This window comes from Barbus barbus (assembly GCF_936440315.1).
Source record: "Barbus barbus genome assembly, chromosome: 11".
Lineage (NCBI taxonomy): Eukaryota > Metazoa > Chordata > Actinopteri > Cypriniformes > Cyprinidae > Barbus > Barbus barbus.
The window spans coordinates 32,437,583-32,455,330 of NC_136739.1; the positions used below are offsets into that span (position 1 = coordinate 32,437,583).

The following is a 17,748-nucleotide window of genomic DNA, read 5'->3' on the forward strand; positions in this document are numbered from 1 at the left end:
AATAAAAAACAGTATAGTTTTCTAAAATGTTATGGTGAAATATGCAAATGAGGCAACATCTAATTAAATATGTACTAATTTGCATACATTTCCAGAACATAAATCTGATCATTGGATAAAGCCAGGCTCATAATTCTCATGATTCTTGTTTGATTTTGTTGAAATATTAATTGAAGTTTTTTTTTCCTGAGAGGGATTTTGGATTTCTCTTTTTTTATCACTCCATAAATCATAAAATATCACATTTTCATATATATGACCCTGGACCACAAAATCAATCATAAGGGTGATTTTTCTTTAAAATTGAGATGCATAAATAATCTTTCCATTGATGTATGGTTTGTTATGATAGGACAATATTTGTCTGAGATACAACTATTTGAAAATCTGGAATCTGAGGGAGCAAAAAAATCTAAATATTGAGAAAATCTCCTTTAAAGTTGTTCAAATGAAGTTCTTAGCAATGCATATTACTAATCAGAAATGAAGTTTTGATATATTTACAGTAGGAAATTTACAAAATATCTTCATGGAACATGATCTTAATATCCTAATGATTTTTGGCATAAAAGAGAAATGTATAATTTTGATCCATACAATGTATTGTTGTCTATTGCTACAAATATACCTGTGTTACTCATGACTGCTTTTGTGCTCCAGAGTCATATGTATATATATACATAGAGCATAGATAGGAATAAAACTGTATAGTTTGGTGTGTGCAAGAGCTGCTGGGGAATAAACTCGCAGTGTTTATAAATGTGGCAAATAGATAAAGTGCAATGAAATAAACAATTAAATGTGTATTTTACTTATTTTCCTCTTCTAGTCTTAAAGAAGACATGTTATGGAAACAAAATGCCACAAAACTGACCACTGCATGAAAGAGCAGAAGTTTCTCTACCTGCGTCTGGAGGGGCGGGGCTAGGCGCAGAGCTCGTGCAATGACGCGCGTTGACTCCGCCCCTCCGCAGCGCGAAACTTTCTTCAGTCTTCCTTCGGTCTTCCTTCAGTCACACTCACTCTCTCTGCAGCTGCAGACGACCAGCTCCGCGATGCTCGCGTTCATGTGGATTACAGGGCTGCTGTGGAGCGCCGCGGGCGCTGACGCGAGGAAACCCGGAGACGACTTCTTCATCGCGAGCGTTTATCGCGCGAGGTGCGCGTCGCGATGCCTCAGCCTGCACATCACGCGCATTTCTGCCGCTTCCAAACATCTCCAGGTATGTCAGAATATGACATGATCCCAGACTCCCATCAACATCACTTTCAATGCAGCATCCTACAACTCTGACTTTGAAACGCAATCTTGACATTTAGGGCCATGTGTTTTGTTATTAATAGGCTATTATTAGGATTATTGCTAGAATGGTCAATAAGTGCTTTTGAATGACTGATATATGTATATTATAAAAATAAAGCTTTCACAGTGATGCAATAGAAGAACCTTTCAGTGATCAGTTCTTAAAAGAACATTGTTTAATAATCTTTTTCTAAAGAACCTTGATGTGAAGCTTCTTTGTGGAACCATTGATGCCAATAACTTTACTTTTCAGAGTGTATGGCACAATTTATGAATTCAAATTAATCGCTTATTTTATATTATAGTAACAACATTAGCCTATTGTTATTTTACACTATTTAAATTCATTTTAATATTTGAAACACTTTCTGTTGGCAAAAACGTCAGTAGATTTTGATCCTGGCACATAGATGATGATTATTACAGTGGCCTGGAAATATTACTAGTGAAACTATTTAATGACAGAATATGAAAGTAACACTTATTTTACACCATATTTACTTAAATATTACAGAAAGAGTTCATTTTTGAACAGGCACATGGAATATCAGCTTTCAGTCCATCACTAATTATTAATTATTTCGTCCGTTTAATTATTATTCTAATTATTTAGGTTTCATGTTTTTGGTGGTGATGCGGGTAGCTGCTGATACTGAGCTTTATTGATGAGGTGTTGAAATGGGGTTTCAGCTCTGAACTTCCATCTGTTCTGTTCTGGTTCATCTGGTTTAAAGAAGTGATTCATATCCGCATCAGACACACTGTATACTCGATTGATGTGTTAGTGATTCTGGGTTCTAGTTGTTCTAGTGCTTTACAACTGAAACAACATCTAATGGTTATAATCAGAGGAGAAAGAGTCGATTACATTCCTGCGGTGCGAAACATTGATTAATCTTTTATCCTCATGAAGAAAATATAACATATTTAATACTTGTTATTTAAACACATTTCCCATCCAAAATTATTTATATATATATATATTATACATAATTTTAGTTTTATTTATAACTGTTATTTATTTATTTATTTTTGCAATAATGAGACCTGGGCAGGATAAAGTGCTTAACTGTCAAAAAAATTAAAATACTGTTTTTTTTTCCCTTAAAAGACATTTAAACACATTTCCATCCCATATTCTTATTAATGTAATTTAAATTTTTGTTGTTGTTGTTGTTGTAGAAAGTGCTTGATTGTCATGAAAATGCAAAAAAAAAATATATATATGTTTGGGCTGTACATGATGCATACGTTTGATCAAGTCTATAAATTATTGCACAAAGTCATTTATTTGTTAGTGTCTTCAACTTATCTCATAACATAGTCTACTACTGCATTTCTGCTTGTTGGTTGTACCCATAGACTGTTTAATGTTTGTTTAAAAGGCTTTATTTTGGGACTTTATTGCATTTCGGCTGATCCTTAATCTCTAGTGTATGAGAGCATGCAGTAAAACACTTGATTCCTTTTTAGAAAGTGAGGGGTTTATGTTGCTCTTATGCTCTTGTTTTGTCAGAAGTCCTGCGTCTACACCGTATTAGTTTCCTCAGAGCTCAGCGAAAGGCTCTTCTCCTTCTAATGTTTCCTCATTGCTTGCATCCGAATGCACACGAGTGCGTTCAAGGTTAATGCATGCATCTAAAGCGTGAAACTTGCCATGCAACCCAAACAAGCTGAGATGCATGCGAGGAGAAATGCAGTCGTGACGGTTTATGATGTTGCCATTTGGCAGGGTTGAAGCGGAGCTACAGCCGTTACTGATTTGAGGGGAACATCTTTCTTAACATCAGAAGGGACGTTTGGAGAAAGCTGGCGAAGTCTTTTGTCTGCGCAGGAAGTGCTGTGACAGGCTGAGCTTGATAAAGGGCTGGTTGAACTGGCTGGGAAGCTCCAGGAATAGAAAGCGATTGTTGTTGGTGCTCCATAAAGAGTGTCCGGAGGCCGTGTGTGTGTGTGTGTGTGTGTGTGTGTGCTCACAGGTCTTTCATGTGAAAATGGGAGGTCTGGTCAGCTGCAAAAACATGCAGCCCCCCTCTGAACTGTCCTGCTGACCAAATGCCAGCGTCACACGCCGAGCTGCTGCCCTCGGCTCCTCAGCGGTCACTCAGAGCAGAACTGATGAGTGAGTGATCTGAACCTACAGCAGGAACCTGAGAGTCTGAAAACACAGGAACATTTCACAAAATCTGGGAATAAATGCTTTTTTTAGGAATTCGAAAAATGTAAAAGAAAGAAAAGTTCTGGCGTATTATTTTTAGGTGATCTATCTATCTATCTATCTATCTATCTATCTATCTATCTATCTATCTATCTATCTATCTATCTATCTATCTATCTATCTATCTATCTATCCATCTCTCTCTCCATCCATCCATCTATTGTTCTATCGTCCATTTATCATTCTATCATCCATCCATCTGTTGTTCTGTATATCCTTCATCCGTCCGTCTGTCCATCTGTCTTTCTATCATGTATTGTTCTATCCATCTAACGTTCTATTCATCCATCTATCCATTTGTCACTCACTCTATTGTTCTATCTTTCTATCTATACTGAAAATACAGAATAATTTTTATTTGAACTGGGGAATATATAACAAAGTAATGTTCTGACGTATTATTTTTAGGCGACTAATGAGTGATATCTGGCCATTTAGAGAAACAAGAAGCTCTTAAGAACAAAACGACTCATGCTGGAGAACATGATCGTCAGGTTTGTTTTCATGCCGCTCAAATAATTTGTAATGAATTAGTTTGTTAGATTAATAAAGAATACTTGGTCTCTTTTATTTATTCAAGCCGCTTTTTGAAACTTAGAGAGTTTATGTCCCAAATAACAGAGTGTCAGTGCAGGTCATCAAAACAGTGAAATGAAGCTTTCTGGAGTTTTTATTGTCCTATTGGAGAGTATTTATGTATCGGTGATTGGGTAAGGAACAGAGGGAAACACCCGGCTGTAAATCCAGCGTCTGCGAGCTGAAAGGCCGGCTCTGTTCGGGAAAGCATCTGCTGCGTGTGGAATTATTTATGTGTAGACGTATGAAGCCAAAGGTGTGTCAGAGAGTCCTGCGAGCGCGCCTGACGTCGTAAAAATTGTTGCATTTTAAATTAAGCCATTAGTTCCCTCCGTTCGGCTCGAGGGATGCGTGTTCTGATCCAAAGGAAAGACAAACATTGGAAAGAAGTCGTGCTGTGTCGCTTGTCAAGGGCCTTTGATATGAAACAACTTGGAAAGAGAATCAAACCACAGCAGCAGCAGCTCGTATGTGTGCGGGTTTCATTAGCAGAGACGTGAATGGAGACTTGTGCCGATTCACACGAACCTCTCAGATTCAGCGGTCGATTAGCAGAGAATATAATCGTGTTGGTGAAATCTTCTGCTCTTTGGCCGGTGTGAGTGTGGGGTGTGTTACGGCTCAACTTATCTAAGTAATAATGGCTCTTTAAACAACCCAAGAGTGCATTATTTCCACTCGTTTATCTCCGGAATGTGGCATCTGTAGATGTTTTGCGTCTTATGAAGCGCTGATAAGAACGTCAGTTTGCTGATTTACCAGCATGTTGCCCAATCCTGACAAAAATGTCTCATCTCTAGTGGTTTGCTTTTCTTTTGCAATTTTAACGATACGGATGCTCTTAATATTGTGTTGTATGACTATATATTTTAAAGCATTTTGAATATGGAAAAAAGATTGTTTGGATATATTTTATAATATATTATAGTTATTTTTCCTGAACTTCAACCAGTAAAATGATTTAAATATTGAATAATATTGTGTGGTAATGTCTATCTTTACATAATCCAGTGAATTTTATTTGGAACTTAATTGGACGTAAAACTGATCTAGTTTTTTCTTCATATAGCAAAAGCATTCTGCACTTTAGCACATTTCAGTGGAAATTTGTTGAGAAAAAGTGTCAAATTAAAAAATAAATATCTAAAATAGGATATAAAAAATATATTGAAATAAATAAAAATATACATGTATATATTTAAACAAACAAATAAATAAATAATACATTTAACAGTAGTACTATAATGAGTAGGAACAATTTAATTAACTTATAACAAGCTAAAATTTAGGGGAAAAATTTAGATATATTATAATAATAATATTTCCCAGAATAAATTGGGTCTAAAAGATAAAAAAAAAAAAAAACTACTTTAGGATTAAATATCAGAGTAAAATATAATAAAAAATGTGTAAATAAATTTGTAGTTAAATAATACATCTAATAGTACAGTGCTATAATGAGTAGAAAAAACAAATAACTTAAAAGAAACAAAATATTGTTTTTATTTAATTATATTTTTTAATCTTCACAGAATAAATGGGTCTAAAAGATTGAAAAGCCCTGCTTTAGGACAACAGCATTAGACTGTAAAGGTATGGATGCCACTTGCTTGTTTTCCTCACAGACGTCTGTTGAATGAAATGAGAGGCGTATGGAATGGATTTAAGCAGAGAAGGCTGTGAGCTGTGTCGTGTTAAACACTCGCCTAAAGCAGCGCTCTGATTAAAGCATCTCAACAATGTCAATAAAAGCCAGAAGAACAGCTCAACACAGAACAATGTGAGCGAGAAGAGCTCAACGCACCTGCTGCTGGCTGTAACACACACTAACTAGAGCACTTAACATGTGACACGTGCCGACCGCAGCGCTTGTCCATCGAGGTGAAGACCTCATCTTTCACTTTGTGTCCTTCCAGCATCCAACTATTTAACTATCATCCACCCATCCATCCATTTATCATCCGTCCATCCATTTTTCTGTCTATGCATCCATCTATTGTTCCATCTATCTATCCATCTGTAAGGCCTATATTCCTTTAAGCTTTCCAAACTTTTCCTGTTCTTTACATGTGCATCTGGATAAATGTAATTAATTTAAATTCAGTGCAGAATCTCAGTGTCTCTCATCCATCCTCAGATGTTCCTCTACCACCTTAAACCGGCTCTGTGACGAATCGTTTCTATTCCTCTATTGTTAGTCTCTTCGGATAAGAGCGTCTGCTAAACACACACATGTAGATGTACAGTTTATCTCTCAGGACGATGTTGTGTTTAGTTCCTCGATGGATTAGAGTTGATCTGACACACGAATCCCTCAGTGACTGATTGTAAATCTGTGAGCTTTAAAACCCAAGGCTTAAACGCTCCAGGAATACCCTTGACTCTCCCCTGAGCCGGGTCACAATGCTGACCTATAATTATCAGCGCGAGGTCAGCGACAGCTGGGTCAACATCCCGAGGACTGCTGTCTGTCACGCCTCCGAATCCTCTGATGGGTCTGGAGAGGTGTCAGGGTCCACACAGGGATGGTGCTGCAGTTTAAGACACTGAAGCTCATGTTATAGTGTAGTGACTCTAATACAGCATGATCTCAGATGCCTTAATAAATCTCAACAGTTCTACACAATGCTTGTTGATTATTTTTATATAATATTTGGTTATGCCTTCATCAATCAGTATGTTTCGTTTAGTTGCAGTTAATTCATAGCTAAATCCCTTCAGCTAAACGTTTGTCTGTGCACTTAATTCATTGCCTTAGAAGAACCTAGTAGAGCTGCACAAATTGGGGAAAAAATCTAATTGGGATTGCGATTTAATAAAAGTAAAAAACATTAAATTAAAAAAATACATACACTATACATAAAATAAAATACAGGTTTGCAGTGTTTGTTTGTAAGGCTGCACAATTTCACCAACATTTTGTGATTAATATGGCTATATATTAATAATAATAATAATTATTATTATTATTATTACTATTACTACTTCTATATTCAAATATAAAAATTATAAAATAAAAACAAAATAAGAAATATTACTACTGCAATATTGAGAATTTAAGAAATAATGATAATAATAAATTTATTTTACATTACAATTGCAATACTAATATTTATTATAATATTTATCTTTATTAATTTTCAAGTGGTAAACCATCAAACGTTTATTTTGACAGAAATCCCTTGAAAGCTGCTCTCTGGTTGATAAATGCTTCTCATTATAAGAATAGGAAGATGTTTGCCGCATGTTGAGTTCACTCCAAAACACAAAGTGCACATATTTACTTCATTAAATCACAACCTTATCACAGTTTCAGGTTTATTTCGATTAATTGCTAGGCACTAGGCAGCTCATTATGTTTTGTAAAATGATTTGTTTTTGGTTCATATGAGGTGCAGCTAATAATGTTTGATTTACAGTCATATAAAGATGATCAATTATCATGTGTGATCCTGTAGAGCAGCTGAAACTGGTTTAATGTCTCTGATTGAAGACACACGGTATCGTTCCATTAAAGCATCACAAACGTCTTCAACAATGCACATGTTCTGCATTCGAGGCTCTTCCTCGCTTTGAAGCCGCTGACCGTTATCCTTGACATCGAGAGCACAACACCCTGCGGGACTGGATGGTAAATTAAGTCCTTTAATGATAAGTTCTTTTCCAAGGTTTCACGGGGAATTTCCACTGGATTACATTGTTCCAGATTCCTTTGAACTTGACATTGAACTTAAGCAGACTTTTAGTTTACAGACCCGTGAAGTTTGCCTGTTGTGGAAAAAGGAACAAAGCCACGATTCATTTCAAACTGTAGTTAATGGAACATTTTTAGTGCGTTTTCTGAGTAAACGAATCTTTGAATCTGGGTTTTGAATCGATTCACTGAAACAAACAGTTTAATGGAAGATTTTTAGATGGGTGTCATTTATTTAGAGTGATTGTGCAAATTATTCTTTGAATCAGTGTTTTTAATTGATTCACTGAAACAAAGAGTTTAATTAAACATTTTTAGTCGAGCACCATTTTTTGTAATGATGATACAAACGAATCTTTGAATCGATTCACTGAAACTCTCTCTTCGGCTTGCTCCCTTTTTTACCTGTTTGAGTGAATGTTTCATATCTGATGTGATCTCCAGTGTTTCATGACGTCTTTTCTCTCTTTTCAGAGCAATGGATCATTGGTTTGGTGTCAGAATCACAAGCAGTGCTCAAAGGTAAAACTGTGAAACTCATGAAAACCGTCAAAAACACGGGTCATAGTTCACCCTAAATCACCAGAAGAAAGGGATGATGAAAGAAAGCGAGAACAGAATGGGAGTAATATGAGAGATACGAGATACAAGAGACACGAAACATGTCTTATATCAATATAATAAGAAACGAGTCCAACTTAAGGATTTTTAAAAAGTAAGGTTAAAGTATTTATGCATCTCATTACTGCAATGTGAGAATATATTTTATTTAAATATAATAAAATATAATAATTATAATAAAAAAGATGCAGTATTTATGTGTTTCATTACTGCAATGTAAGAGAAATACTAATTATTTTAAATACTTTAAAGTTTGCAAGTTATACAAAAGTATAAGGATTTATACATCTCATTACTGTAATGCAATAAAAATTGCCATAGGTTATTTAAATATTCATAAAGTTTACAAATGTATAAAAGTGATAAAGTATTGTATTTGGTAAAGTATATATTATATTACTACAATGCAAGACAAAATTTTTATATTAGTAAAATTTACAAGTTTAAAAAAGTATGAATGCTTCAACCTTACTTTGCAAACTTTACAAATATTTAAAGAAAATATTGCTGTTTTTCTTGCGTTGCAGTAGAGAGATATTTTAACCTAACATCTCTTTACTGCAATTGAAAAAAGTGCTATTTCAATTAAATGTTCGTAAACTTTACTCGTTTTTACAAATTTAGGTTGAAGTATTTGTACATCACATTGCAACAATGCAAAAAAAAAAGTGATATTTTGTTTAAATCTTCATAAAGTTTACAATTTTTAAAAAGTAAGGTTAAAGTATTTATGCATCATGGTTGTATTTGTTGTACTGTCTTTATTTCAGATTTGTGTGTAAATTATGTTCACTAAAAAACATTTTGATTTTGATGTGAAACAAAACCTGGACATGTTTTGTTAAATTCAGTGCTTCACTCAACATGTTAATATTTCATGTATGCAGTAGCAGCAGTATGGTGTGTAAATGTGATGCATACTCTCCAGTTTACTATGGTAACAGTAATACTGAGTCTCTGTCGGGGTCTGACGGTATAGACATGTCCTGTGTTGAATCATTACACACTCACAGGATGAGCTGATGCATGACGCTCGTTCACACAACAGTGGTTTTACTGAGACGCTGACAGACACATTCATTTTAAAGGTATGAAATGATGAAGCCAGAGCAGACGATGAGCAACAGTTGAAAAGAGAGGAAGAAAAGGCTCAGTTTTTCACTTTAAGGCTGTTTTAAGGCTTGTTACGAATCCGAGTTTGGTAATATTTGTGTGTTGCATTGATAGTTTAGCTACAGCAAACTATATCAAAGTTCATTTTGCATCTCTTGTGCATTTTACATGTTCGCATAATTTTTAAATAAGGTATGACAGAGGTATTTCATTAATATAAATATTAGTTTAAGTATTTACAGGTATTTATATCTAAGTATTTATACATCTGATTATTTCAATGCAAGAAAAATAGTGGTGTTTTATTTAAATATTCGTAAAGATTACTAGTTTTAAGAAGATATCATTACTGCAATGCAAGAAAAAATAGCAATTTTTATTTTAATATTAGTAATGTTTTAAAAACTATTTATAAATCATTACTTCAATGCAATACAATTGGAGTGTTTTATTTAACAATTTATGTTTAAAAAAATAAGGCAATGTATTTATACATCTCATTACTGGAATTCATGAAAAAGTGATTAATTAAATATTTGTAAAGTTTACAAGTTTTATAAAGTAAAGTATTTATAGATTTCATTGTTTCAATGCAAGAAAATAGTGGTATTTTATTTAAAAATGTGTCAAGTTTACATGTTTTAAAAAGTAAATTAACGTATTTATACATCTTATAACTGCAATGCAAGTGAAAAGTCATATTTTGTAAAAATATTTGTAAAGTTTACAAGTTTAAAAAAGTGTCTCATTACTGAAATGCAAGAAAAATGGTGATGATTTATTTACTTTAATTGCTTGATAATTTGACAATATTTTTGTTGCATTGATATTTTAACAACAGCGAAGTCGATCGAAGTTCATTTTGAGTTTCGTGCATTTTAAATTTTTTGCTGAATTTCAACAGTTATTTTATTATTAGCCAATTTCTCACCAGTTGCCATGTGTTTGAAGTTTTCTATGTCATTGTAGTGAAAACGCGTCACGCTGGTGTTTAGAATAAGGCGAGTGAAGTTCAGCCAAGAAGAACAACATTAACAAGGCAAAACAAAAATTAATTTTGCTTCACAAGTTTTTTCCCCGAGTTAATGAGGATGTCAGAGGGCTTCAAAGAGGAGATACACTGTGCTTTAAAAGCAAAGCGGCTTTGTTTGTGTGCTCGAATGCAACAAAAGACCTGCTCTTTTCCTTTCCATGGACTTGGCCAGTATTGGATCCTGGCAACGGCGCTGTCCCCAGTCATTCATCAAGAGCTGCTGTGTTAAAGAAGGATTTGGCTGTTTGCGTGTCTCAGTGTTGGGCGTTCCCATTACAACTGGCCCTCTTCATCTCTGAGAGTCTGAAAACTCTTGACGCCCGTGAGGAGATCATGCCATGCTTGGACTCGGTGTGTTTCTGTTGCTAGTGATCTGTCAGGTCTGCTTCAGAATCATGTTTTTTGTAATGGTAATTAGTATGTTGTCGTTCTCTGGGTGGGACAGCGGCCGTGGAACGAGTTCAGTCGGTGCTAATTTTATGTGTACACATGCATCAGATGGATGTCTTTGCCTGTTGCATCATGTTTCTCTGTTTCATGTCTTCAGATGTATTGTTGACTTCTTAAAACGTGTTCTGTGCCATTATAATGTTTATGAATGCAAGAAATGAGGATGCTTGCCCTTTGGAATTGAATTGAGAATGTCTTAAATTCCAGATTTTGAATGGATGTGGCGAACGGGATGCAGAAGTGCAGTTCCAGTTTTGGGGATGTAAGAACTGAATTGAAATTCAAAGGAATTCACATAAAGTGAAAATTTTTTTTTTTTTGTTAAAAACTTTTTATTAAATTTTCTTCCTGAAACAGCAGTAACAAACAAAAAACAACTGTGCAAAACCCACCCCAACCCTCAGTAAAATAATTTTCACATGGATTCCAGAAAAGATGAAACAACATCAAACGCTGAATGACACAAACTTATAGTTTCCACACTAGATCCATGCACACGAGAAGTAGAGGGTTCCATCGAGACAATGTCCAACAAACACACAGTCCAGGTTCGTCCGTCCATTGTGTGAGGAGGACTCCAACGGTTGACCAGCTGCTGTGAGAGCAGCTAACAGTAAACATCTTTGTTGGACGGACAAGGTGAAGTCCCAAAAGTCATTCATGAAAAAATGGCGCGGAGTCAAACATATCTCAGTACCCAACAAATATAACAGGTCCAGTGAGAGCTGAGAGCAAAAAGATGAGAGAGAAGGGTACTCCCCCCCAAAAAACAATGCGAAAACATGCCTAAAGATCCTTGCGAACAGAGATTACCCTTAGGAGAAGATGACAGATTCATATTCAGAAAAAACAAAAAACCTTAAGAGTGTGATTCCTTTGGTCCAGATCTATCTAGGATATGCGGCATTACAGAATTCATATCTGCATCCAATACAATTTCAAAAGATAGGTTGACAAAAAAAAAAAAAAAAGTAGGGTCAGGAGTACAAGGGGTATAAACCGAAAGAAATACAATATTCCTATTCTCCACTAGTGTTTTTATATGTGTATCATCCATCTGTATCACAACCTTTGTCTAAAATAGAATATTTAAAGTCCAATATTAGGTTGGTTTTAGTATCCGAAGATGAGTGAGATACCACTTCTTATTATTACACCGGTGTATATCCTCCTCTTTCAAATGGGATTCTTGAACTAACACTATATCAATCTTTCTTCTTCACAAAAAATCCAGAAAACCTGTACATTTGTGAGAGCCATTTAAACCATTAATATTACAGCTCAGAATATTAAGCTCAGTATCAAACAGAATTACTGCATAATAAGACAAAATAAATAAATATATAAATAGAAAAAGGGAGAGAGAAGGAATACAACTAGAAACATAAATAAAATAACATCATAATCAGTAAAAAAAATCAGTAAAAAAAGTTGTTTGGCCACTTTGTGCATTGGCCATGTTGTGAAAGCTGCTAATTCTTGAACGGTTAACCCAGCATTCCCTCAGTATGTGGCGAGGCTTTTCCTCTCAGAGATGTTAATGACGTGGTTTGTTGCTGTAGGTTTGTGGAGTTTGTGTGCTCACACACCTCTTAATGAAGTGATCTGTTTGTAAAGTCCTCACAACACAAAGCCAGAGCCACGCTGGGCCGCTTATATGGGGTATCCTGCTATATTGTCCCAAGTAATATTGTATTGTATTAAGCTATATTGTGTTTTATGTTTGTGAAAAGCTTTGTTTAGCCTGAGCCACCGTAGACGCCAAACAAAAGCAAAGACGGTGAAGTCTCCGACAGCCACCCGTCGAGGTTTCTGTCCACTAGAAAGGCTCATCGTGGTGTCGCTCTTCCAACAAAAGTGAAGCAAAGTTGGGTTAATTATTTAAACAAAGATAAAGTGACCTCTCAGATCCGTCAGCGCTTTGGAGAAGGACAGTCTTGGCGTCTCCTGCGAAATGTCCAGCGCCCCGTTGTTATGATAATTAACCCCGCTGCCCTGTTCCCGGAGCGAAGGGAGAGGGCATTTGTGAGTATTAGAGCTTCATTGGCATGCCACAGCACCACCATCACCCTCCATTCACTGCCGCCTCTGCCTTTTGTCTCCTTTCTTTATCTTTCGTGTGAGCACTTCTTCTGGAGTGAGAGAAAGCTCGGAGAGTTTGACAACTTCTGGGTGCTTGTTCAAGGGGAAAAAACAAGGAGCTGAAAACAGTTGGAGTTGCTCGCAAGGGTCAGGCTTTCAAAAGACCCCAAGGCTTTGCAAATAAGAGTCGCTCTCAGAAATAGACTTGCAACAGTTTATAATTCGGCTGGTCTGGTTGTTTTTGCTGGGCTAGTTCATGCAAAAATGAATGTTTGCAACACATTTCCTCACCCTCAGTCCATCCAAGATTAGGATGAGTTCGTTTCTTCATCAGATTTGGAGAAATGTAGCATTGCATCAGTGTCTCAGCAATGGATGCTGTGCAGTGAATGGGTGCCGTCAAATTCATACTGTTGCTTCCGGCAAAAATATGAGTCCATAATCCATAATAACGCTTCATCCGGTGAAAAAGTGCATCTCCTCACATCAAAATCAAATCCCATATATGTTTAGAGCTGTTTTGTCTTGTAAACGCTGCTTGATCTGAGCAGATTTCTCTCCTGATTCAGACCAGAACACTGTTTCACTGAAGGAAGCATTATTATGGATCATGGACTCTTATTTTAGTTAAAAACATCTTAATGCTGGATTTGGAAGCTTTATGACCAATTATTGGAAGTGAAGCTTAAAGGAGTAGTTTACAGAATCATTAATTAACCAGAACCAGGTTAATTTTCATTTAATTATGATTTCTGTCCCTATTTGAATAATAAGTGTACTTGTGGTGCTTCTAGCAACATTAAACCTGGCCGTTCACATGTTCTCTGTCTCGTAAAGTGATTCTCACCAGCAGAAGCACAAGCTGTTGGTTTACTGTGAGGTTTCGGTGAAGATGTAAAGCAGAAGAGTTCACAACGTCAGCATTGAAGGTCATCAGCCTTCAGAGGAAACAAACACTCGTTTTCTACACTAGAATGTTCACTTTTACATTATAGAGACATTAACAATGAGATTATATATAAAGGTCATGTTGCTCATCATTCACTTAATGACATAATGAATCCTAATGATATTCATTGTTTTAATTTTAATTTTAAAGTAATAATTTTAATTTTTAGTAATTTTGTTGTGTTTTTGCCTTTTTTAAATCTTTATAGTTTTAGTTTTTAGTTTTAGTTATTTTAGGATTTCAACTATATTTCAAACTAAATGAAATTGAGAAATGTTGCTTTGAAAACTTATTTTTTTATATATATATTGGATTTTTTGTGTGCTTTTAGTTTGTGGTTTTAGGGTTATTATAGTTAACTAAAACGAAAACTTAAAATTAAAATCATTAAAATAAAAACTGAAATAAAATTAAATATAAAAAATAAACCTGCAATGGAAAAAACCTTCTAAAAGTGACAAAAACACAACTAAATGACTGAAAATGAACATGAAAATGGAAAATATAAAAATAAAAAATGTTTTATTAAATGATAGTAACCCTAGATTGATGAGAAAATGTGTGATTAATTAATTTGAATCAGTTGACAGCACTATAATATTCACAATTATGTTGTTTAATCTTACATCACCAGTGAAGTCTTTGTGAATATATCGCCCATTTTTTTCTGTAAATCACACAAATATTCATCCTGCTGCCCCAGTTTACATAAACGACCAAATGAGTGGCTTTATTAGCTTCCTGATATCAGTGTCCCACTGTGTGTGTGTGTGTGTGTGTGTACATGTTTTTCTATCCCGGTGGGGAATTAAATCTGAATACACACCAACTCATGGGGACTCGTGTGGGGACCTAAATATGAGGTTTCCATGGGGAAACAAACTTATAAATCATTTTTGAGAATGTAAAAATGCAGAAAGTGTGTGTGTATGTATGTGTGTGTGTGTGTGTGTGTGTGTCAGTATATATATGTGTGTGTGTGTTGTGTGTGTGTGTGTGTGTGTGTGTGTGTGTGTGGTTGTGTAAGTGTGTGTGTGTGTGTGTCTGTGTGTCAGTATATATTTGTGTGTGTGTGTGTGTGTGTGTGTATGCTTGTGTGTGTGTGTATGCGTGTGTTTATGTGTGTGTGTGTGCGCGTATGCGTGTGTGTGTGTCAGTATATATTTGTGTTTGTGTGTCAGTATATGTGTGTGTGTGTGTGTGAGTGCATGCTCATGCGTGTGTGTGTGTGTGTCAGTATATGTGTGTGTTTGTGTGTGTGCATGCGTGTGTGTGTCAGTATATATTTGTGTGTGTGTGTCAGTATATATATTTGTGTGTGTGTGTGCATGCGTGTGTTTATGTGTGTGTGTGTCAATATATATGCTTGTGTGTGTGTGTGTGTGTGCATGCTTGTGTTTATGTGTTTGTGTGTGTGTGTGTCAGTATATATGCTTGTGTGTGTGCATGCGTGTGTTTATGTGTTTGTGTGTGTGTGTGTGTCAGTATATATGCTTGTGTGTGTGTGTCAGTATATATGCTTGTGTGTGTGCATGCGTGTGTTTATGTGTTTGTGTGTGTGTGTGTCAGTATATGTGCGTGTGTGTGTGTGTGCATGCGTGTGTTTGTGTTTGTGTGCATGTGTGTGTTTATGTGTGTGTGTGTGTGTGTGTGTGTGTGTGTGTCAGTATATATGCTTGTGTGTGTGTGTGTGTGTGTGTGTGTGTATGCGTGTGTTTGTGTGTTTGTGTTTGTGTGTGTGTGTGTGTGTGTGTGTGTGCGTGTATGCGTGTGTTTGTGTGTTTGTGTTTGTGTGTGTGTGTGTGTGTGTGTGTGTGGCGCAGGGCTGGTCAGACTCCGCAGGAGTCTCTCTGATGGGACACGGCTGTTAGTTTGATGGCTGTGTGTCTGCTCTCTGCTCGTTACTCATCATGGTGGGTGGCAGAGCGGCAGAGGCACACACACACACACACACACACACACACACACACATATCCAGACGTTCACACGCTTACACATCACTGTGCTGCTGTGAGAGAGGGAGGACAGCTGTGGTTTTATCAGTTAAATAACGTCTTTAGACGTGTTTGTTCAGCGAGAGCGCTGTTCTGATTCTCTTCTTTTACTGGAATGCTTCAGGATTTTGAAAAATCTTACTTTTCCCTTCCACAAATTCAGGCCTAAATCAGTGCAGAAGGACTAAACATCATGAAGTCATGGCATTAAATGTTGCATACACTGCAAAAATAAAATACAAATTTGATAATTTTGATAACTTTTTGATAATTATCAAATTGATTTTTTTGACTAGTTTCTTAAAAAGAAGATTTAAGATCTTAAGTCATTTTGCTTCTCAAGTAAATGCATCTTGTTTTGAGAATATTTAGATATTTGAAAACAAGACAAAAATACTGAGAAAGAACATTTTGGTATTGAATTGTTTGGATGTTAAAATGCTTTTGTCATTTGTAAGTCAGTCGTTGATTGGTGGATTTTGGAGGAATCAAACGTTCTTATTTTCCAGCTTGAAAGAGTGACACAGATTCAACCAATGGTGTGTGTTTTAGGGAGGGACTATCTGTTAAACTGACCAATGGTGTGTGTTTTAGGGAGGGACTATCTGTTAAACTGACCAATGGTGTGTGTTTTAGGGAGGGACTATCTGTTAAACTGACCAATGGTGTGTGTTTTAGGGAGGGACTATCTGTTAAACTGACCAATGGTGGTCAAGAGGCCTGTTGCCATTCCAGTTGACGACATTAGTGGCGCAGAAATGACAATATAATGCAATAATGCAATGTTTTATTTATGTTATCAACCAATAATGTACACAGTTCATTTTATTTAATACTTTTAATCATCAAGGCTGCGTTAAACTGATGAAAGTAAAGGCATTTATAAAGTGTTAAAAGATTTCTGTTTCAAATAAATGCTGTTCTTTTGAACTTTCTATTTATCTGTGAATCCTGAAAAATAAAATGCATCACAGTTTCAACAAAAATATTGAGCAGCACAACTGTGTTCAACATTGATAATAATCAGAAATGTTTGTTGAGCAGTAAATCAGTATATTAGAATGATTTCTGAATGATGCTGAAAATTCAGCTTTGATCACAGAAATAAATTACATTTTAACAGATATTCACACAGAAAACAGCTGTTTTAAATGATAAAATATTAAACCATTTGTACAGCATTTTTGATAAAATAAATGCAGCCTTGCTGAGCAGAAGAGACGTCTTGGTGAGATAATCACTTTATTTTCATTTGATTTGTGCTCTTTCTTTGTTTTACTTTCTAATGTTTGAGTGAATGTGTCAGGATCCCTCTCTCTCTCTCTCTCTCTCTCTCTCTCTCTCTCTCTCCTCTCTCCTCTCTCTCTCTCTCTCTCTCTCTCTCTCTCTCTCTCGCTCTCTCTCCTCTCTCTCTCTCTCGCTCTCTCTCTCTCTCTCTCTCTCTCTCGCTCTCTCTCTCTCTCGCTCTCTCTCTCTCTCTCTCTCTCTCTCTCTCTCTCTCTCTCTCTCTCTCTCTCTCTCTCTCTCTCTCTCTCTCTCTCTCCCTCTCTCTCTCCTCTTTCTCTCTCTCTCTCTCTCTCTCTCTCTCTCTCTGTGATTTCTTCATTGGCGTCGGTCGGTGCAGATAAACAGTGGTTTGGCAGTGATGTTGTTCTTCACAGCTGTCATGATAGCAGCTTGCGTTTTTAATTTTCTCTCAGTCTTGAGGGATTTTC

The 17,748-nt window shown here is 36.0% G+C and overlaps 1 protein-coding gene across 1 annotated transcript in view; it reads left to right on the plus strand.

The window, feature by feature from the left end:
* Window positions 1–944: 944 nt before the first annotated feature.
* The window catches only part of LOC306877466 (anosmin-1-like), a gene marked incomplete at its 5' end in the record, with an annotated part of 55,986 nt that continues 39,182 nt past the window's right edge, over window positions 945–17,748 (plus strand). The window contains 2 exons of the mRNA XM_079429232.1: window positions 945–1,223; window positions 8,266–8,313. Coding sequence (XP_079285358.1) covers window positions 945–1,223; window positions 8,266–8,313 — 327 coding nt within the window. The remainder of the gene's footprint in view (window positions 1,224–8,265; window positions 8,314–17,748) is intronic.